Below are 22,510 nucleotides of genomic sequence, written 5' to 3'. Positions count from 1 at the left end.
TAATGTATATTAGCCCAACTAAAATCAAAACAATACTATGATGTTTCGTCAGTGGCTGTTAATGGTAATTGTCAAGTATTGCGATGATTGCCCTTCAATGGGTTAAACGGCAAAGAAAGCAACAAGCAGCCACCAACATTCCTGCCCTAAAACCGGCTCCATGGCATTCCGACGAGTCTTTTCTTCCTTATTTGCTCTTCGGCACAACCTGCGAGGGCACGCGCGCCTCCTCGCAGAAAGATGTGAAAATGATCCAGAGGGGAGGAAGAGAGGGAGGAGGAGGAAGTTAAAAAGGAAACAAAGGGAAATGGGGAGGGTGGTGATGAAGCACGGGGTGAGAGAAGGATAATGAGGGAGGGCAGAAGAGTGAGGTGAAAGGATGAGAATTTAAAAAAAAAAAAAAAAAAAAGGAGGGAGAGAAGGAAAGGGGGAGGAGGAAGAGTGGAGAACACACGAGGAAAATGACGTGACAGCCGAGTGGGGAAAAAGAAAACACAGCATAGGAAATGAGGAAGAGGAGTCGGCTAAGGCGTTGCCGCGGGCGATGTCATTGTCTGTCTTTCCACGCGCGTGCACGTGCGTGCAGGCCTGCGTATGCGTGCCTCTTCTTCCTCTCTATTGTCATACGTACAGTTGGCCGAGTGTAATCCACTTTAGTTAAGCGGACTACAAAGCCAACAGTAATGACATCTGAAAAGATGATATCTTCATATCGCCATAACTGCGCACCCCCCTTCCCTGACCAATCAACTCACTGCCTCCTCCTTACCCAATCTAGTGTTGCTATGCGAGGACACGTCCCTCGATAGAACAAAAGATCCTAAAGTGGATTCTTCAAATGAACCCGTATGATCCACCAGAGTCTTTCAAGCTAGCACACTACCGACCCTGTTTACCACAGAAGTCTCAAAATCTGTTCACTAGACCAAAGAGCTATCTCTGGAGTCCACCGCGCAAAAGGTTTTTGAGGGTCCTTCAACCTGGTCTCAGTATGGACCATCCGATTTCTGGCACCGTTTATCACGATAGACTGAAATATAGCACCCTCAACCCAGATTACAACCTCCTGTTCATGACATCAACTCTGGATTCTATCATACAGCCGCCTTCTGACCCAAGGGTCCTTCAAACTGGAGAAGGCATGGATTGCCTCACATATAACTCCTCCCACTTCTGGTACCCTTCCTCATAGAAGTCTCAAGAGTAGTACAGAGATCAGAGTGTGAATGTGACACAATCTCTAGCTAAAGTCAGCCAGAACTGAAATTATTGGTCTGTGGTCCACAGAAACAAAAGAGAAAGTGTTATCAGTCACCTTGAGACTCTCTCTAAAATGTAACAATCAAGTTTGAACCCTAGGGGTAATATTGGTCTCCTGCTGGTCATGATTACAGAAATCTAGAACAGTCTTCCAGTCTGCCTAGCCTTACCCTGAGAATTAAAAAGTCCATGCGCGACACCGTCTTATAAGTTTACCGGGCTGGGGTTTAGAGAGTCCTCAAACTGGGCGCAGCGTAGTCGGCCACATGCTTAATCACTTCTGACACCATTTGTCATCAAAGTCTGAGGTGTGGTACCTTCAACCTAGAGTTGAAAAGCCTGTCCACAACACCAAAGGGATCTCCAGAGTCTATCGCATAGGGGTCTCCAGGGTCGTTCAAATTATGACTTCACAAATAGCTGTCCGACTTGGCACCATTTGTTACTAAAGTCTCAGAAGCAAGACCCTCAACCAAAAGTTGATAAGACTGTCCGTTGCACCAAAGAGTTATCTACATCACACCTCCAGTCCAGAGGGTCCGTCAAACTGTGGCCTCACCACGAACCATTCCATTTCTGACATCATTTGTACCCAAAGGCACCATCTTGCACAGGGATATTGAGGGTCCTTCAAACTGAGGTTGGCATGGATGGCCCACTTCAGATACTAAAATCTCAGGAGTAGTATCCTCAACCCTGATCGGATGCCACATGCGCTAAATTGAAAAGGCTGCGTAGTGACAACACTCGAGCGACTCATTGATGTGGTAGCCAGATTGCATGTGAGGCGGACGTCTGCCTCGACTGCTTGGCTTGAAAGACAGCTACAAACAGAGGAATGCCGCAGGTCCAGAATCGGAGGATCAAGTCCACGGTTGGTTTGTTAGCTACTTTTCTGCCTGACGAGCTGGCAGCACTGATCAGAGGCGCGAAAAGCGAGCTGTGTTAACGTGGAGAATCCCGGCGAGTACAAGCCGAAATCCTGGCAGAGACGTCGCCCACTAAGTGAGCGCTACGACTGACAATTCCCAAAGGAGCGCACAGTTTATGGAATAACACTAATCTGCTCGGGCTGCCATACGCTGCTGCCAGTGCTTGTAATTCCATTGTTGCCTGGAGCCCGAGCTTTGAGCCGCATTGTGTCCAGAGGTCTCCAAAAAGCCAGCACAACACAACACCATGACAACAACAACAACAACAACGCCGGCAGGGTCTAAACAAGCACAGTGGACAGTTTGGAGGGGGGGAGAAAAAAAAAAAAGGAAAAAAAAAAAAAAAAAAAAGAGGCCTCCGGGGTTGCACTACTATCAGTCCAATCATCTTACAAAACATTCCGGCCCGGCCGCCATGTGCAATATGCAGCCGCCTGATAAAATAAACAGGGTGCGCAGACAGCGATTCGTCTTCTTTCATGTTCCCAAAGTCCTCCTCCCCAACCAACTCAAAGTCCCAGCATGCCGAGCTGCAGCCTGACATCACAGCAGGTTCAAACGCCGGTCGTCACCTGTGGGGGGTTAGGGGCGCCATCCATCTCTATTTTTATTTCACACGTCGCCACACGCCAAATGAATTCTATTTCGAATTTCAGCATTTACCTCACGCACTTTTGCGCTACACACACACACACACACTACACACGTCTGACCCTGATGCGACTGGACCTGACCCCTATTTGTGTTATATGGCCATCTTCCAGGGTTAAATCGTCCAGCAGCCGACATTCCCCAGACCATAAATCCCGTGTGAGAAGCAGAGGACGTCAGTGAAGTGCTACTTGAAAGTGTAGCGCACTGAATCCCTCAAAGAAATGGCGACAAGCTAACGGATAGCCAGCACGGGCCCGCAGGCAGGTGAAATGAAAAAAAAAACACTGCTACTAGTGCCACTGCAGCAGGCTTCAAAGCATCAATAAGGATTGCCCAAAATGGCTGCTTCAAATAAAAATGACTGGCTTCCTGTTCAATTTCAAGCATGAGTCCATGAGACTTTCAGGGGGAAATTTTGTCGAACTTTCCAGGGGATGCTCCGTAGTGATTTTTGGGATGTCGTTTCGGGGACCCCTAAGATACTGACATGCTCCCAAGGATACATGGGCTTGCCAAAACTGGTGAGTTTTCGGGCATGTTAAAGCCTACAAAATGGCTACATAAGGATACATATACAGGGAGTCCGCGAGTTACGTCGGAGTTCTGTTCCTACGTGAGCGATGTAACCCGAATTTCCCCATTAAAGTCGACTTTCCCCATTAAAGTCAATATTTACATTAAAATAATTTGCATTAAAAATCTAAAATACATTACAATAAAAAAAAAAAAATAGATGCTGTACTTAACATTACTGCTTAGAGGCACAAGCGCTAGCACTAGCTAAAGGCTAAATGGTGGATGAGGGGAAAACACTGCTGGCAGACGAGGAGCCAAAATGGCGGACCGGGCATAACCGTTGTGAAGTCGAAACGCCTTAAGTCGATGTACTAATAAATCAATAACAAGAGTGATAGCACTGCGGCTAACGCTAACAAATCCAGCAAGTAGTTGATTGGGGATCACTATGGCAACAGGAGAGAGTCTCCTAATAGGAGCACAACTTGGAAGAGCGCTAATTATTACATGTACCTACTGGCCACCTCATTAGGTACACAAGCTAACAAAACAAGAGCTGTCTCAAAAACACGACCAATTTCGCGGTGTTAGATGCGCCGACCGCTTACCAGCAGGCCATGCATTAAGCGCGGGAGGTCACACGTTGTGCACCTTTCATGTGCTTTGTGCAATCAGACACACAACTGCGCTAATTGGAAGGCAAATGTCAGCCGGCAGGCTAGGTGTCTAATTAGCAGATCCGGCGCGTCACATTAAGCAGCGTGTTAACGCTACTACTGACTGTTGCCCGTTCAACATGATACAGAGGGTGTGCAAGGGTGTGGCTGCGATTCATCAATACCACCACCACCACTTTGCCTTGTGGGCCTGGGATGTACATTTGTTAATGAACAAACATGACCTCATAAAAAAAAAAAAAAAATTATGCTGTCAGAATTAGCGTATAACTGATTTTGCATTGCTGCATGTTTTATAAGCAAAAGTGCTTCAGACCCGACTAGTTCTGTGCCTGCATGATAGATGCAGAGTCAAGTACTTTCCAACTGAGAAGGGCGCACTAATTTTTTTGTATAAATAATAGAATGGTCAAACAATAAGCACGAGCACTCCAGACCCGACGAGTCACATCCCTCAGTACAGCAGAGCGTAAGTAAAGGTTGTCCAAATCCTGGACCATTATAAAAGATGAGGAGCTGTACTCCATGTTTGTATTCATGAAGTCATGTTGTTTGATCGTCAGCTCTTGAAGCAACAATTACAAGCCCTTCAGACCCGATGAGTCACATCCAATACATCCCAGTGCAAGTATACCAAGAGTAAAATGGATAATGGCATACTCGATTTTTTTGTATTAATGTGTTGTCGCCTCTTGAAGCAAGATGCACTTCACACCCGACTAGTCGGTTTCCTGAATAGACTCCATGTATGTATTAGTAACATAATGAGTAAAGTTGAGAGGAGCCAGCTGAGGTGGCTCGGGCATCTGGTTCGGATGCCTCCTGGACGCCTCCCTGGGGAGGTGTTCCGGGCATGTCCCACTGGCGGGAGGCCCCGGGGACGACCCAGGACACGCTGGAGAGACTATGTCTCTCGGCTGGCCTGGGAACGCCTCGGGATCCCGCCGGAGGAGCTGGTTGAAGTGGCTGGGGAGAGGGAAGTCTGGGTTTCCCTCCTGAAGCTGCTGCCCCCGCGACCCGACCCCGGATAAGCGGAAGAAGATGGATGGATGGATGGATGAGTAAAGTAATAAGGTAATCTATGAGATCATCACCCCCTTGATGCAACAATTACAAGCACTTCAGACCCGACGAGTTACATGCATGCCTACTATCGTCAAGTAAGCAGACTAGTCGGGACTGCTTCCTCAACTGTATGATAAAATATCATGGCTTACAAAATATTTTTTTTACAACAAAATATAACGTTTAGTCATCATCTCTTGAAGCAACAATTAGAAGCAATTCAGACCCGACTAGTCTGCTCCTTATCACGTCGCATGTTGAAAGACGAGGGATGTACGTGCGCATGAATAAAGTAATCTTGTGTGGTCCTCACCCTTGGAACAAAACACATCGGCACTTCAGACCCGACTAGTTATGTTCGCACTTTGGCAAAGGGTGGCCAAATAATACACGGATGCTATTTGGAGCTTCATGCTTGCAGGCTTTGTCTTCCTCCTGCGCCTCCTTGGCTCATGATGAATGGCTCCTCGTCGCCGCCGCTGCGTGTGTGCGCGCGTCTCTTTGTCGGGCCTGATAAGTGTTTGTGGGCTGCAGGTGTGCGATCCTGCACTCGTATGCGTCTTTGTTGGTCTTTACGGGCCAATCGCCACCTGACACCACAATTACGTCTCTGCCGGTGGGCAGTGCTGGTGACAAAGGTCCACCGCGGAGGAACGTCACCGTCGTCACAATGTTCCCTTGAGCGTAATATTTGATTCGTACGACTTATTTGTGAGGATACCATTCCAGATCGATAGCAGCCTTAGGTTTTAAAGGGATACTTTTTTTTTTGGCAAGTCAAACATTAATATTTTTCCGATAATAAATTTTATATTTTCATTATTTTTCATGCATTATTTTGCAACCTGCTGTCGACTGAAAATGACATCACAAGGGCTCAGGTAACCAATCACAGCACACCTATTTTCTAGGTTTGGTCATGTGACATTCACAAGCTGAGCTGTGATTGGTTACCTGAGCCCTTGTGATGTCATTTTCAGTCGACAGCAAGTTGCAAAATGTGTTTGTAAAGGTTCTAATTGTACGTGGGAAAATAATGAAAGTATGAAATTAATTCTAGACAAAATATTAACATTAATTGCTATAATGGGCTAAATAAGTGAAGTATCTCTTTAAGTTTTGGGGCGGCAGAGGGGTGACAAGGTCTCGCCTGTCATAAAGGACCCTCACGGTCTGCATTCTTCACACACAGCTGACACTCGTGACCTCTCGTCATATGGGGTTAAAGAGTTTGGGGTCACTTTGCTGCAAGGTTAGCTTCACTGCAACCAAATATGGACATCCAAAAGTATAAAGCACAATATTGCTTCCTATTGTTTGCATCCGATCTAGTAATGTCACCTACAAATACTTTCACGTCGAAATTTGTGCACGTGACCTATCCATGCATGCACGTTATTCGTAAACATATACATGTTTATGAAGCGGAGGCAGAGACTGAATGATATGCTGCTGTTTTTGCATCGTTGTACTCATGGCGATGTTCACCGGGGTGCCGAAATGACACGCACACACTAATGAGGAACGCGCACGCGCGCACGCACACACAGCAGCGGCGGCTCGGTGATGGAAGCAGTGGGTGTTTGTGATAACGCCGTAGTCACTTTTTCACAAGCAATCAAAAACTGTAATTAGTACACTCGCTGCTGGGGCCCCGATAGCACAACGCACACATTCACGAGAACGTCGTCGCACGCGCGCGCAAGATATTTATTCACGTATAAAAATGGAACTGGAGTAGTTTCATTTGAAGACAAATGACGTGTGTGCGTGGTGTCCCGTTGTGTTCTTTTTCCCTCATTAAAAGCAAACAACACAAATCATACCCGCGCCCGGTTAATTGAAAAGAGAAGTTAGAAATCACGCGTGTGATTAGCATGACAACAATCTGGCGAGTGGGAAAACACGCACACGCGCGAATACACACATGCGGGGGGGGGGGGGGGGGGCGCGCGGGGGGGTTATTGATCACATCCAGATGAGGTCGGTAGAGATCCATTATCTTAATGTAGCTCACACTTGATGGTCTCACTCACACAACAAACATGCACTTACAGTACATGAATGTCAGCTTTGCTTCATCAGCAGCATTTTTGATGAATTATTAACAAATAAAAAGTGCATTGTTTAATCTCATCTCCAACTATGTAGTATGTACAAGCAAGCTAGCATTATGTTAGCGCCCATAATTAGCAATCTCATGCCAGAGCAAGTCATAATGTTTAACCTTCAAGTTCGAGGTTAGTAGCCTACCAAGTTCCTGGGGCAAAGTTCAAACGAGCCGAGTCGAGTCCCCACTAAATTTGTCAGCTAGTTTAAGGCTAGCACATAATGGGGATGCCATAAACGGGCTAATGGAACTAGCATCTCTGTTGCAGTAATTAGCTATAAAACCTTTATACAGCCGCTTATATTTGAACACAAATTGTAGAAAACACATGCAGACACGTATACAACAATAGTGTTTTGTTCATGTTTTTTTTGTTTTAGTATTAGCATTAGTTTTTTTTGTTTTTGTTTTTTAATATGAGTATTTGTTGAGAATAAGACAAAAAGGTCACAATAAGTATTGTGTAATAAAGTAATAAACTAGGATTCCCAAACAGCTGCTCGATATTTTTTTTTCTTTGTTTAAAATAAAAAAAGCTCATATACGAAATGGACAAAGATGAAAATGCAAATGTAAAATTTAATTTAATTAGCTTTTAATTTATTTTTTTTATTATTATTTAACTTTTTTTCTGTAAGCATTAATTATTTCGAACCACGCCGCCCCATGATAACCTTGGTGACTGGCATATATTCTTTCATCTGCGAAAAACAACTAAATAATAATAATAATCTGTACTTCATGAAACCTGTGTAATCCATCTGCATGTATTATACTGCCTCCTAGTGGCCATTGTGCGCACACCAAAATGAGCAGCACAATGCCCATTGAATTATCATGATGCACAAACTGTTTTAATTCTTTACATTCTATTAATTTATGTTACAATACGTTTTTATAGATCATAATAGAGTGTTATTTTTCTTATCAAAAGACCCAAGTGACAGACTCCACTGTTCTGTGTCGTTATTTGGCGGCCGTCAGTCTCAAGAAGTGAGGAAAAGATCAGTGAGCGAGCAAAGGGAGGGTAGGCGGTGAGGGTTATCTACCCCACCGCTCGTCTCTTCAACACCTCCAAACGTTCCCGTCTCCGCCGCTTCTCGTCACTCTGCCGACAAAGCGTCGGCGGCCAAGCGCTCGGAATCCTTCCGTGTTATCCGACGCGTCTTCCTGCCCGCCGCCCGGCAGCTTCGAGACGCACGCGAGCGGCGCTAATTGGCGTTTGACCCCTCGCGCCCGCCGCATATTGACTCCTAACGAGCTGTTACATCATCCGCTCAAAGGCAAGCCTGGCCCACATTTTTAAGAATCGCTAATAAATGGCCGTGTGAACGCATTCGCGTGAAATTTGGAATTTCTCTCAGGTGAGACTGGAAGTGACAGAAAGTTGTTTGGTAGCAATCCATTAAAAAGGAGCCGTGGAAATGGCCAACACGATCCTACAATGGTTGGTTTGAAGCAAAATGGAGGACTTTATTGTCTTTTCAAGAATGGCTTCTTGAGACTTGTGGATCTACTCATGATAGACATATCTACCAAATTTTGACATTTTCCAATACATCTTAAAATACTAAAAAGATAAAATGACCATATTTGGTCATTCAAGTTCCCTGCTGACTGTCATGACTAGGGTCATGCAAGGGTTATGCTTACTGTCATGACTAGGGTCATGTAAGGGTTATGTTTACTGTCATGATTAGGGTCATGCAAGGGTTATCTTTGGTCATGACCGTGAGGTCAAGTGTCTGTTTTGAACTGATGTAACCAGCATCCATATTTCAACTGGTAAGACGCTATGTGATGTCAGAAGCTATGTGGTCAGGAATCTTTAATCTATTTATCTGGTCAACAACTAATCAGATAATTCAATGTCAGTCCTGTTACCCACATGTCTAACTACATCAATCAGATCGATTCGCTGTCTATATAAGCCTGTCTGAGAAGTGTGTGTTTTGTCGGATTATTACCTCTGTTCCTCTGTGCACCCCCACAGCCCAAGTTAGCTTAGCGTCTCAATGTTATGCGAATAAAGAGTTAAAATCTTATGTGCCTGCATTTTTGGGGTCCAACTCCAGAACATAACACTGACAACCTCAATATGCATGCATGCATGTTTGTGTGTTGAACCATTTGCAGTATTGCCTGAATCATTTGGTCGGCTGGATTCAAACGATTTAAGACTCAAAGCTAATCGAAAGGAGAACTTCGCAAAGTTTGTTAGAAAGTTTGCAGCGGTGCATGCTGGGAGGCAAAGTGGACGAACATGAAAGTGAGGCAAGACACCTCATTAGTACCCCCGTCCAGCGAGGCGAGTAGACCCCCACTCCTCCTACTGCCAGAACCACTGGAGCCTCCAAAAGCCTCCCTGGGGATTAAGAAGTCATCCTTGGCGAAGTGGCCGGCTGCAAACAGACTCCAGGATGAAGACATGGTCGTCATGGGGGTAGGGGGTGGGGTTAATACACTCTTGGCATTTAATAGACTTTTTGTGGTGAGAACAAAAACAATTGCGGGAGGGGGGAAATGAGGGAGGACTAACTGCAGGCCAAGGGAGCATCTATAAATTGCACCAAGCGGTAATTACAACAACGCCCGCGTTTCTGATGCTTAAAATCTGCCTGAGGTGCAGACATTTACAGTAAAAGAGGCAACCTGCTGACTGTCATTCCTTTTACTGAGGAAGAGTCCTCCCCGTTTGCGAGTAATGGCCGACCACACGCAGTGAAGTGTCCCCTCGCGCAGGAGAGCCTGCGCACCCCCCGGGGTGCTTTGCAGCACCACTTTTGTGTCGCATTTCACTCGACTGCCTAAAACAACAACAACACGAGCTCTTCATTTTTGAGCACTGGCGGAATGCAGTGCCCGATACAAACACGAATCTTACTGACAATATTATTCCACGGCACAACAAGCAGCCTATTGATTTTGAACAGTGATGCCGACGGGCAACCTACAACATAGATGGCTACTTTGAGCCGAAATAACACTCTTGCTGTGTCTTTTCGGGCATGGCTTCTTGAGACTTTTTTTGTGGGTCTACTCATGATAGACAAGCCTACCAAATTTCATGCTGCTAATTCAAACTGGCTGAATTTTTTCAAAATTTGGGTTTTTACATATTTGTGTTTTATGGTGAGCCATTGAACTGTGCCACCATGATCCTCCTACAATAAATAATGGAACCTAAAAATACAATTTGGCATTGTCCATCTGTCTACTATATATGTTTCAAATTTAGTAGCAATCGGACAAAATCTCTAGGACTAGTTAGTCTTTGAAGGACCCATAGAAATGGACCCGAAATGAACAATGCAATAGCAGCTTCGAACCAACATGGCAGAATTCCGGTGTCTTTTGCAGCATATCTTCTTGAGACTTTTTTGTGGGTCTTCTCATGATAAACATACCTAACAAATTGTATGTTGTTAAGTAAAACTGAATGCAGGGGCTGAATTCTTCAATAGTGTTGTATATTTGTACATTTCATGGTGAATCATCAAGCTTTGCCCCATGCTCCGCCTATGATCAATGACAAAAACTAAAAATATTTACAATTTAGCATTTCCCATCTATCTAGTACAGCTGCTTCAAACTTAGTAGCAATCGGACAAAATCTTTCGGACTAGTTAGTCTTTCAATGACCCATAGAAATGGACCCGAAAATGAGAAATGCAGGAACTGCTTTGAACCAACATGGCAGAATTCCGGTGTCTTTTGCAGCATATCTTCTTGAGACTTTTTTGTGGGTCTACTTATGATAGACAAGCCTACCAAATTTTATGCAGCTAATTAAAACAGAATGTAGGGGCTGAGTTTTACAAAATTGGGGTTTTTACATATTTGTGTTTTATGGTGAGCCATTGAGCTTTGCCGCCATGCTCCGCCTACAATCAATGACAAAAACTAAAAATATTTACAATTTAGCATTGCCCATCTATCTAGTACAGCTGCTTCAAATTTGGTAGCAATCGGACAAAATCTATAGGACTAGTTGGTCTTTAAATGACCCATAGAAATGGACCCAAAAATGAACCTAACATGGCTGCTTTGAACCAACCAGGGCAGAATTCCTGTCTTTTTTACATTTTTGAGTTTTATGGTGAGTCATCATGCTTGGTCGCTATGAAATGATTTGCAGATTGTTGCTGAAAGCTGATAAAGAAAAGAACTTTTAACCTCAAAAATTCGTTTGAATCTTTGCCGCAGTCTTTGCTGCGTGGCAAAACGGATGAACGCCGTGTACAGACCGACTGTTGTGACTCAGGGATGTCTCACAGGATGCCCGACAGGAAGCAGCAGTTGTGTATGCCCGACGGGCATACTCGCTGCAGACGCCATGATGGAAATATGTCCGCTTCCTACTCATCACCAGACACCCACAGAAAGTCAGCAAGGTCCCTGCTACCAGGAAATGATCCCTGACAAGTATGCGGTCATAAAAATGTAACCGTGCCGCTTTTTTCCCCCGCATTTTGGATAAAACTATGTGGCTGCATCGCACTCAGAGGAAGTGAAAAGTAAAGAAAATGCCTCCAAATGCGAAGATAATTTAACCTTAACGGATTGAGAGCAGCCTCTAAATTGATTGGAAATGACTCGAAACATTTACGTCTCTCGCCGCCTCGCTGTGTAAACAATGAGGCTGAATAAAAACAGTGTTTGGAGGGCTTATAGAAGGGAGTGCATTTGTGTGTGTTAAGGGGGGCACATTGGCAGCCTTTCCAATTCCTACAAAAAGCCGTTCCAATAAAAGGGCCTCTGAGGCGGCAGCCAGCCAGGATGGCTGGAAGAGGAACTCGCCAGCACAAGAATGCAGAAAAGAATGGAAAGAAAATTAGAAGATGCTCGAATTTAGCGTGGTTATGATACTGTGGCATCGGTGAATTTGACTGTGTATGGCTGCAGAAGGCTGAGCCTGACCTGGTGAGTGATGTGGGTGTCAAGACAATCAGAGTGAAGAATTAGCCAGCTTGTGCATCAATCACAATTCTGATCCTTCAAGAATCCTTCAGAAACACACCCCACACCACAGGATAATCATTTAGGATCATCTTTAGAGACATCCCATAAATCAGGCCACAAGGGGGATAATCAGGCAAAGAAAAACTGCCATAAGACTGATCCAAAACCCAAGAACCCATGATGTGCTTGATGTGTTACACAAGCGTTTTGTAACATCTCAGTTGGTAATAAGGAGAAAATAAGAAATAACCAAATCATTCAAGCCAGCAGACAGTATTTTGATTTGGAAACCCAAAGTCAGATAATAGCGCACAAATAGTGCAATCATCACGCGCTGCGTTAACAAAATGGAAGCTTCGTTGCTCGACACTTAATGCCATCCTGCCTCACTATCGGTGACAATCGGTTTTGGAGGTGTGTGTGTGTGTGTGTGTGTGGGTGTGTGTGTGTGTGTGTGTGTGTGTGGGGGGGGGGGGGGGGGGGGGGGATATCTTTCCCAAAGAGACGTAATAACAATCGAAAACTATAGTCACTGTTTCCCACTGCGCTTTCTCGGCCTGGCGGCATGCCAGGCTTTTCTTGCCCCTTCCTCCAGGCTAAGCGTGACGCACCAATGAATATTAATTGGCACGTCGTTTGTCGCTCGCATGGGAAACCCCTGTCAAGAATCGGGATGTAACGATACCGGCAAAATCGTGATACTGCAATATTCAATCTCCAGCAATATATCGTCATCGTCATGTCACGATATTAAAAGCAGCACATCTGTTATAAAAAAGTCAGGTTGATTTCCGTTTGTGCAGTTCTAGCACCCCCTGGTGGCTAGGTTTTTTTTTTGTTTTTTTTTGTGCAGTTTTATTTTCACAAGGGATGTTTTGGCCCTTATACGTTTAAAATCCACACTAATGGTAAGATGAAGGGGAAAGTAATATTTTTGTGAACTGGGTCTATATGTGGAGTAAGTGCCTCAATACATATATTCATATATTTTTATATATAATATTTTTATAATATTTTTATTTTTTATAATATTTCTGTATAAGGACAATAATGTTTTTTAGGATGAGTTTTTTATTATTTTTTTTCAATATTGGGACTTTTTTTTTTACCTACAATATCGTGATAATTATTGTATCATTACCTTCATATCGTGATAATATTGTATCGTGATGTTTAGATATTGTTACATCCGTAATATAGAATCGCATACTTGTGGGAGGGGGAGTGCGTACAGAATATTTTATTTTTCAAACATTTATCTGTGTTGTTGAGGTCGTTTAAAGCATTCTTGCGCGCCCTTTTTGCTTATTAAACTACAGTTACTCTTTCTAAAATGTAAGTTTTGTGAATATTTCTGGGTGTCTGGAACGGATTAATTCAATTTACATTGTTTTCTCTTGAAATATTGCTTTGGTTTTTGCACAATTTAGTTTTTAGTCAACGGATTAAATCACAAATACTACATCATAGGCCTGCTGTCTGATCAACAAGTACCCACACCCTGTGTGCCCCATCGTGCGTTGTCATGCAGGTGACGACTTCAGCTCTCGTCAACGTGCGGCTGAGCGAGTGCAGACCTGCTGAAGAATCCCAAAGTGCTTCTAAGCCCTGACGAAAACTCCCACGGCAACACCAACTCCCCTCACTCAGTCACTCCAAAGCAGCCCCCCCCCCCCAACCCCCGCCAGACGCCAGCGAGGCTCACTCATCGTCCACGCCGAGAAATCCCCACAGCACAGCTCGCGGGAGAGACGGCAGACGGCCTCGTCGGCCGTATCCATGGCGACCGTTTCTAAATGGGCGAGAGCGACCTGTCACGCCGGCCGTGGGCTGGCAAAACAGGAAGTGTGATTTAGGAAGGATAATAATGCAAGAGGCTGCGAGGTGCAATGCTCATTAAGCGCGCGCCGGGTCATTAACGCTGCAGATCGATAAAGCACCCCGGCAGGCGAGCGTGAGAAAAAGACAAACAATGTGACGCAACCGTGTGCAAAAAAGTCCGCCGGCAAACGCTTTCATGGGAGAAAAACTTCCTCTTTCTTTGACATGGCACGCGCGTCATCGGGGCTGTTGTCGTGACGACACGCCGTCGTGTCCAGACAGTCTGTAGGCGGTTTCATTTGGCAACATAAAATTTCATAAGCATGTTCATCAAGGCTTCAAAAGCCTCGCCGTGTACAAGACACTGTACTGCATAATTTTGTACTGAACCACAAAAACATGGCGTGATTGTCAAGAAAGAAGTAAATGGCCACAAGAAAAGTAGGGCTGGGTATTGATTCTAATTTCCTCAATCGATTTGATTTTAATTCACAAGAGTTCATTTCGATTGAAGTTAAGAGTTTTAGAGTCCAATATTGATTAATTAGGCAACATAAAAACGCCACTAATTTAATAATGAAGTACATTTTGTGGAGGGAGTAACTGATCAAATTATTTAGTTCATTAATGAAAATAACACGTGTTAATGTTCAGAGCCGCACACGATGACGTCATGTCGTGGTGTTGCGCTGTGACGGTGTTTGCGTTATATGCCACTTGTGCAAGAAAAGATGGAAGGAGAAAATGTCAGGGTCTTCTGGGAAGGCCGCCACGAGAACTGAATGGAAGAAAAGATCAACTTGGCTTTTAGAGCGCGCTCGAACAAGAAGTCCACTAGTGGCTGGGCTTTATTGTGCGTGTGAAAAGTAGGCGAAGCCAATGCACACACACAGAAAGAATCACTACTCTCGAGACGGGCTCTTGACATTTAGTCGATGCGCCATGAGCCACAGAGGGCTGTGGACCTTTACGCCAAAGAATTACTTTTTTTAAAAAGGTGACCGATTCTGCAAATGGGTCTCAGTCTCGGGTCGCTGAGGCCACTGTGCGTCTATGTCGGATTTAAAACAGGTTTCTCTTTTACTTTTATCATTAGGGCCAGAGCACAGAGAGGCTAAGTCCTCTTTTGCTAGTTTTGCCGAGAACATTTTCAAGGATTTCCTTTAAGCAGAAACGCACTGGAATTATTACAAAATTCAGCCCCGGGAGGCAGTTCGGTCTAGAAAAATGAAATTTGGTAGACATGTCTATCAGAAGTAGAGCCACAAAAAAAGTCTCAGGAAGCCATGGTATGGAACGTACAGGAAAAATTAGGTGCTAAAGTGGAACATCACAGCAAAATTGCACTACCTCTGAAAGCATGATTGCGTCATTGTTTTGAAAATTCAGCCCCGGGAGCCAGTTTCACCGAGCAACATGGAATTTGGGAGACTTGTCTGTCATGAGTAGACCCACAAAAAAGTCTCAAGAAGCCATGGTGTGAAACGTACAGGAAAAATTAGGTGCTAAAGTGGAACATCGCAGCAAAATTGGACTACATCTGAGAACATGTCTGCGTCATTGTTTTGAAAATTCAGCCCCGGGAGCCAGTTTCACCTAGCAACATGAAATTTGGGAGACTTGTCTGTCATGAGTAGACCCACAAAAAAGTCTCACGAGGCCATGCCTGAAAACACACAGGAAGTCTGCCATTTTGCCTCGAATCAGCCATTGTAGAGTCATGTCCGTCATCCAAAGACAAAGATTTTGTTCGACTGAGACCAAATTAAAAATCACAGACACGAGACAGACCGCCGATGATGTGAAACTGTTCACATTTTTGACATGCCATCATGTCTGAAGAGACAGTAAATGAGCCGTTTTGCTTAGTTTCAAGTGTAGTTTTGGGGTTAGTTCGGTTATCCATTCAGCATACATCCTAACTTTGGCGTGTGACCACCCGCTGTGTTACCAGCACATTATTATTACCTGTGCTGTTGCAATAATTGTCGTCGGCCCGCGGGCATCATTGTTTGTGTGAATTAACAAGCCGAAGTGAGGAGAAAATTTGAAACGATTGTTTGCGCCGGCAGCCGAACACACTAATAGCTGATGAAGAGCGAGGACTCAAATAATTGTTACACACAAACTTCATGCTGACCTTTCATTCAAAAAATGAATAAGATGGGGTTTTTTTGCACTTCGACAAAAGCGGGCCTGGAAGACAAAGAACGCTCGCCGCCGTTGTAGCCGTTGTCGCGCACGCCACAAACAAGCACCACCGGATGAGTCATTAATAAAAGCTGTGCACCATCAGGCTGCGCCGCTCGAGAAGCGATAATCATCGGCGCCTGCTCTCCGACTGATAAGCTCATCAACGGCAAACGCATCGTTGACATTTCAGCACGGGGGTCGCATCTATAGGGAGGTGCTGTGGCGGCGCTTAATCAGCATTGATGCGAAAGAAGAATTTTTGTTTTGTTATTTTTTTTCCGAACCGCCATGGTGTAATTCCGGAAGATGACCTCATGGACGGAAAAATGCGGCGACACCTCTTTGGCGTGAGATCGTCACACTTATTATGTTTCCGGCGTTAAAACGATAATTGGAACACTTTTAACTAGGGATGTAACGATATCCAAACATCACGGTACGATATCACAATATGAAGGTCACGATACGATAATTATCACGATATTGTGGGGGCGTTGGCGATATTTAAAAAAAAGATCACAATATTGTAAAAAAAAAAAAAGAGAGCTCATACGAAAAAAATAAATAAATATTGTACTTTGTACATAACAGCAATGCATATAAACCACCTACAATCTGTAATAACAATATTGAGGCACTTGCTAATGCAAGCACACATTGATCGCTTCATAAGCAAATTCGGTTCCTCTTCATCTGACAATTAGCATAGATTTTAAACATAGAAGGCCAAAACATCCTTAATGAAAATTAAATTGCACTAATAAACTAGCCACTAGAGGGTGCTAGAACTGACTTTAGTACTCAAGTTAAACTGTTTTTTACCATTCCGGGTTTTAGAAAGACCGACGCGCGAGCATGTGGAGGAGGCGGGGCTTCAGGCTGGCATGACTGCAACAGAGTGCCTCGTTGTTGGACACAAGTGTGTGCACGTCATGGAGAAAACGTGGAAAAGCAAGAGGAGAAAAATGTAACAGCCAGTGCATGGACAGGGCCTTCAGCCGGCATGGCCGCTTTAGAGCGCCTCGTCGTCCAAATCGATGGGATATAATATAATACAGCCATCGGAGGGTTTATGTGGATACATTTTCACGGCTCAAATATGGAGCTATGTGTAGACATGTAAAAGATGCTAGACGTAGTAGCATAGTGTCCCTTTTTCAGGTCATAGAGGGCGGAGACAACAGCTTTTGAAAAATGTCATTTTGTATACTTGCTCTTTTTTTTTTAAAGTCATTTAAATGTGGCATGGTTAACACTCCTTTGTTGTGTAAAAATTCACTTATTTCCACTTTAGCCAGTAATAAATAACATTTCTGAACCTTGTGTTTCTGTAAAGCGCTTTGAAATGAGGATGACTTGACTTGATTGTAACAGGCTAGCATGTTAGCATCATTTAAGTAAACCTAGTTTATTATTGAAATAATCTGGCCATGGTAAATGTCTTTCTGCTTTTTCTATTGCTCGGATTAATGGCACAGATGTGCTTTTTTTTTTTTTTTTTTTAGCATGTTTTAGCCCACCCTACTCAGCCGCTCATTGTTTACAAACTTTGGGAATTCGCCTCCAGAATGACGCTCAACCAGTTGGAGCACCAGCATGCCCACAGTCAAAATATTAGGAACCAGCAGTCTGAGAAAAGTCCTCGGCGACTGATGACTCAAACGTGGCGATGTTTAACATGGCAGCGATGTCCCGAAAATTCAAAACGCGCTGCCTTGAACTAACAAAACACGGCAGCGGCGTCGCCTGAGGCTCGGAGATGCAAGTTCCACATTCAAATAGAAGCCAAGCGTGACAAAATGAGCAACATGTGAATGCAGTCTTGTCACAGACAGCAAATAAACGCAACAATCTCCAAAAGCATGAGCAGATCAGTTGGAATTTGCCCAAAATGGCTGCTTCCAAACAAAATGGCAGGCATGGGTCCTTGAGACTTTTTCATGCGTCCTGTCAAGATAGACACGTACACCCAATTTTGTGTCTATCAGGAAAACTGGTGTCACGGGCTGATTGTATTTTCTAACTTTGCATACAGCAACTAAGGCCACAAATGGGCGTGGCCCTTTTGTTCATGTTTTTCATTAATACACCACTTTCCTTGAATACACTCATGGAGGCAAAATAAAGCAACAATGCCGGATCACTTATGACAGGCCACCTGCCAAACACAGACAGCTGCTTTACACGCATGCTGAGTGAAAAGTGGGGCATACTAGTCCATTTATTTTTGATTTTCATTAATAAGCCGCCACATTCAGTCGTTAACCTCGTCTGATCAAATATGATTGGAGGCAAAATAAAGCAGCAATGTCACGCGGCAAACAAACCTTTGCACACATGCTGAAAGGGAAGGGGGTTATGAGTTATTGTTTTCATTGATAAGCCACTTTCAATAGTTACCCTCATATGCCTGAGCAAATATTAATAAAATGAAGCACCAACGTCAGGTGTCAAACACCTGCATCGCACACATGCTGAAGGGGATAATTGGCATAGTTTTTGTTTTTCATTGATAAGCCACTTTCAACAGGTACCCTCTTGCCTGATCAATAAACAACTGGAGTGAGTCACAACAGAGCAAATCCATCAAATTTCAAACACAAACAACTGCTTAGCACACCTTGAGGGAGAACAAGGACATCAACATTACTTATTCGTTTTTCATTAATGAACCTTTTTAGCCTCAAGTCAGATAAATCATTTAAAGATTAAATGAAATCACATCTACATGCTGAGGCAGAATATGGTCATACTCCTTCCTGCTTGTTTTTTTTTTTTTTTTCATTAATAAACCATTTTCAAGTGGCACCATCCCCGCCTGATCAATCATGACTGGATGCAAAATTGAGCCACTAAGTCAAGGTTTCAAGCATAAACATCAGCTTCTCGGAAGACAAGATGGGTGTGGTCCTCCTTTATTTGTGTTTTTCATTAACAAACCTCTTTGAAGAGTTACCACCAAGCCGAATCAATCGCGTCTGGAGGCGAAATACAGCCGCAATCAATACAATCTCTTGCAAAGTCGCCACGCAGGGGACGGCAGGCGTCTTAATTAATCACAGTTATTTATAGAGCACGTGCGGCGACTATATGGGCCATGTGCAAAAAAAATACACGCACGTGCCTTGGGGGACACCTTGACAACTTTAACGCTGCTCTGATGTGTTGCCGTAAATCAAGAATGCTGGTTGATGTCGACGTTTTAATTGCAAGAAACACGCGTGGGTGATATTGTGCACCAATAATAAAAGGGATAAGTGCCCTCTCCCGTGAGAAGCAGGTGCACCCTCGTGCCAATCATGACAACGCCAGCAGCTCCGCGGGTTGTCCGACGGCGCATTCCAGCAGGTGAACGTGAGCCGTGCGTGGAGGCTCAAGGCGGATTAAGCTTCCTCAGCGGTCACCTGCCGCCCGAAGCCGACGGCTTTAAAGCGGCAAGAAGAAAAGCAAACACGCTCAAATCCGCGCGTGGGACCTCCTCATGGGTGACAGCCACCGTAAACTTTTCCGTGCGTGCATGCCCCGCCGCGGTGGGCTTACCTCGGCCGGTGAGGAGGAGCCAAGCCGCGGCCAGCAGCAGCAGCCGGCGGGCGGACCGAGCGGTGGACCGGTCGCCGCCGTCTCTCGCCATAATTGCGCGCGCCGGAGCAGGTGGACGTCAGTCAGAAGGGGGGAAATCCACAAGAGCCAGATTAGTCCAACAACTAGTGCGCGTGCGCGCGTACGTGTTTGGTTTGGGACTCGCAGCCAAGTTGCCGACGTGCGCGGCTCGCGTCTGCGTGCGTGCGTGCGCGCCTCCTCCGGCTGCGTGACTGACGGCGAGGAGTGGAACCACTCCCCGGGTGGGCCGGCCGCACTGCGCACTCTCAGCCCCCCCGCAGGATGCCCGAGTGACGGCGTGAGGAGCGAGCGAGCGAACGAGCGGGAGAGAGTGCGTGTGAGTGAGAGTGAATGCGTGAAGGTGTGGGAGCGAGCGTGAAGCGCAGCCGCGGAGTCTTCCAGCGTGGAATTGAACTGTGATGTCAGAACAGCGACACCAAGAGGACACCGGCCGACACACGTCGTTAATCAAAACACTGAAAATGTTCATGAGGGGGGGAAAAAAAATGCACTCTATATGATAATTTTAAGTACATACAGTAATTCCATAATTAAGTAGAATTAAAAAAAAAGTTTTGTCACATTCAATTCAATTTGTGCAGCTCATTCCTGTATGCATGTGTTGACCACCTGGGGGCGGTATAACACAGACATATGGATCGACAAAGGCAAAAGACTCAATTTAGAGGTAAATTTAGTCGTTCTTTGCAGAGGATAAAGAATATGAATGTTTTGTGCTCAAATGTTTGCTTCACCATCGCAAAAATGCTAATGCCGATGGCATTTTCCATTGTGTTAGCATTAAGCTAGTATACACATGCTAGCAAAAACACTGTGTAATTCACTATTTTATGATTAATTTGACAGTAAGTCGCACACACATGCACACACGTGGAGTATTGAATCCTTCATATTGGATGTGACAGAAGCTGAGTTTCCCATTTAGCAAAAATTGATGGAATAGTGCCCTTCTGTCAATCAAAAGAAGTGAATGTGCAGCGCTGAGGGGGGTTCAATTTGGTGGGGTCACACGGGCCATCAGAATGATGACATCAGCGTTCCACGAGTTATGAGCTGGGTGGGGGGGGTAAAACGTGGTTTTAAAATAACACTTTTTGTCATGACTTGGGTCATGCAAGGGTTATGTTTGGGTCATGACCGTGAGGTCAAGTGTCTGTTTTGAACTGATGTAACCAGCATCTAGTTTCAACTGGTAAGACGCTATGTGATGTCAGGAATCTTTCATCTCTATCTGGTCAACAGCCAATCAGATAATTCCATGTCAGTCCTGTGTTACCCACAACCAATCAGATCGATTCGCTGTCTATATAAGCCTGTCTGAGGAGGGTGCGTTTTTGTCGGATTATTACTTCGGTTCCTCTGTGCACCTCCACAGGCCAAGTTTGCTGTGTCTCGTAATTCTTGATACATTCTTGTTTTTTGCCAAGTCAAGTTTGTTCTACGCCTCTCGATGTTATGCGAATAAAGATTTAAAATTTAATTTGTTGTCTCCGTTTTTGGGGATTCAAACGCAGAACATAACACTTTTTCAGGGAACAGAAAAATAATTGTAAATCGGTAAATAAGTTAGTAGACATTCCCTCCATTTGGCTAAAAAAACTCATCAGAATTGTGTTTTGTGTTTTTCACCGTTTGTACTGTGTTCTGATTGTTTGTTTTTTTTCTTCTTGTGTCTTCTGCTCATTATGTCTTGCTAGCACGCGCCTGTTCTCATCAGCCCTGCTCGCTGTGACAACCAATCAGCTCACTCCAGCCACTTGTTTCGTCAGTCTGCGCAAATGTCGTTCCTTATTCCTCCTTTTTCCGCCTCCACGTCTTCATCTTCTTCTCATCATCCTCATCCCTCCTCTACGTCTTTTCTTTTTCATCCTCATTTTCCTCCACTTCATCTTCCTCTTCCTCCTCATCTGAGTCTTCTTTCCTCTAACTTTCTTGTCCTCTCCTTCCTCCCCGCCGCCGCACTGAGCTGAGCCTTGACGGCGACAAAGCTTCTAAGGAGGATAAGTTACAGCAGAGTTTGGCTTCAGCTGGCGAGAGACGCTACTCAGAGGGCCGCTTTTAAGTGAAAGACACGCAAACGCATCGACATGGCTCACCACAAAAACACGATGACAGCAAAGCCATGATAGCCGTCTGTCAATTCAGACATGCGAGACTTCCAAAGTTTCAGCCCCTAAAAAGAAGAATAGCGATGAGGAAGATGTTATTGATGATGACATCATTGTGTCGACCCCGCGGGGCAGCCCACCGCTCCATTAGCAACATTAGCACCTCGTTAGCCATCTGTAAACAAGCCCGCCCTCCATTTTGGCTCCGGACGCAAACAGCCCATTAATCACGACAGGGCAGGGCAGCCTTCACAGAAGATTCCATATTTGTTGTAGCCACAGCGCGCCACCTGCTGGCGGCTGAATTTTCAAATTTGTAAAGTTTGCAAACACCTTCACTAAATATACACCGTCACGGTACCAATAATACTGCACAATATGAGTAGTATCACAATACCACAAGTATCATGATACAGTACTATCAGAATTACCATGATATGAGAAATATCGCAATGCAACAGTGTCATGATACCAGGAGTATGACAACAAACATCACAATACCAACAGTATCACTCAATCGCACGCAATATAATGGGCATCACTATAACAGTACAATGAGTGTAGTATCACGATACTGAGAATATAATAATA

The 22,510-nt window shown here is 44.6% G+C and overlaps 1 protein-coding gene across 3 annotated transcripts in view; it reads right to left on the bottom strand.

Moving 5' to 3' along the window:
- The window catches only part of pvrl2l (PVR cell adhesion molecule related 2 like), a 133,175-nt gene extending 112,986 nt beyond the window's left edge, over window positions 1–20,189 (bottom strand). The window contains exon 1 of one of the 3 annotated variants that reach the window (XM_077506633.1): window positions 19,731–20,189. In XM_077506633.1, the coding sequence (XP_077362759.1) occupies window positions 19,731–19,821 (91 nt within the window). In that variant the 5' untranslated portion in view covers window positions 19,822–20,189. The remainder of the gene's footprint in view (window positions 1–19,730) is intronic. The other 2 variants (XM_077506634.1, XM_077506635.1) reach the window with 2 other exon arrangements.
- Window positions 20,190–22,510: the final 2,321 nt, after the last annotated feature.

The sequence above is a fragment of the Festucalex cinctus genome, chromosome 19 (genome assembly GCF_051991245.1).
Source record: "Festucalex cinctus isolate MCC-2025b chromosome 19, RoL_Fcin_1.0, whole genome shotgun sequence".
Lineage (NCBI taxonomy): Eukaryota > Metazoa > Chordata > Actinopteri > Syngnathiformes > Syngnathidae > Festucalex > Festucalex cinctus.
This window is presented reverse-complemented; position numbering and strand designations above follow the sequence as displayed.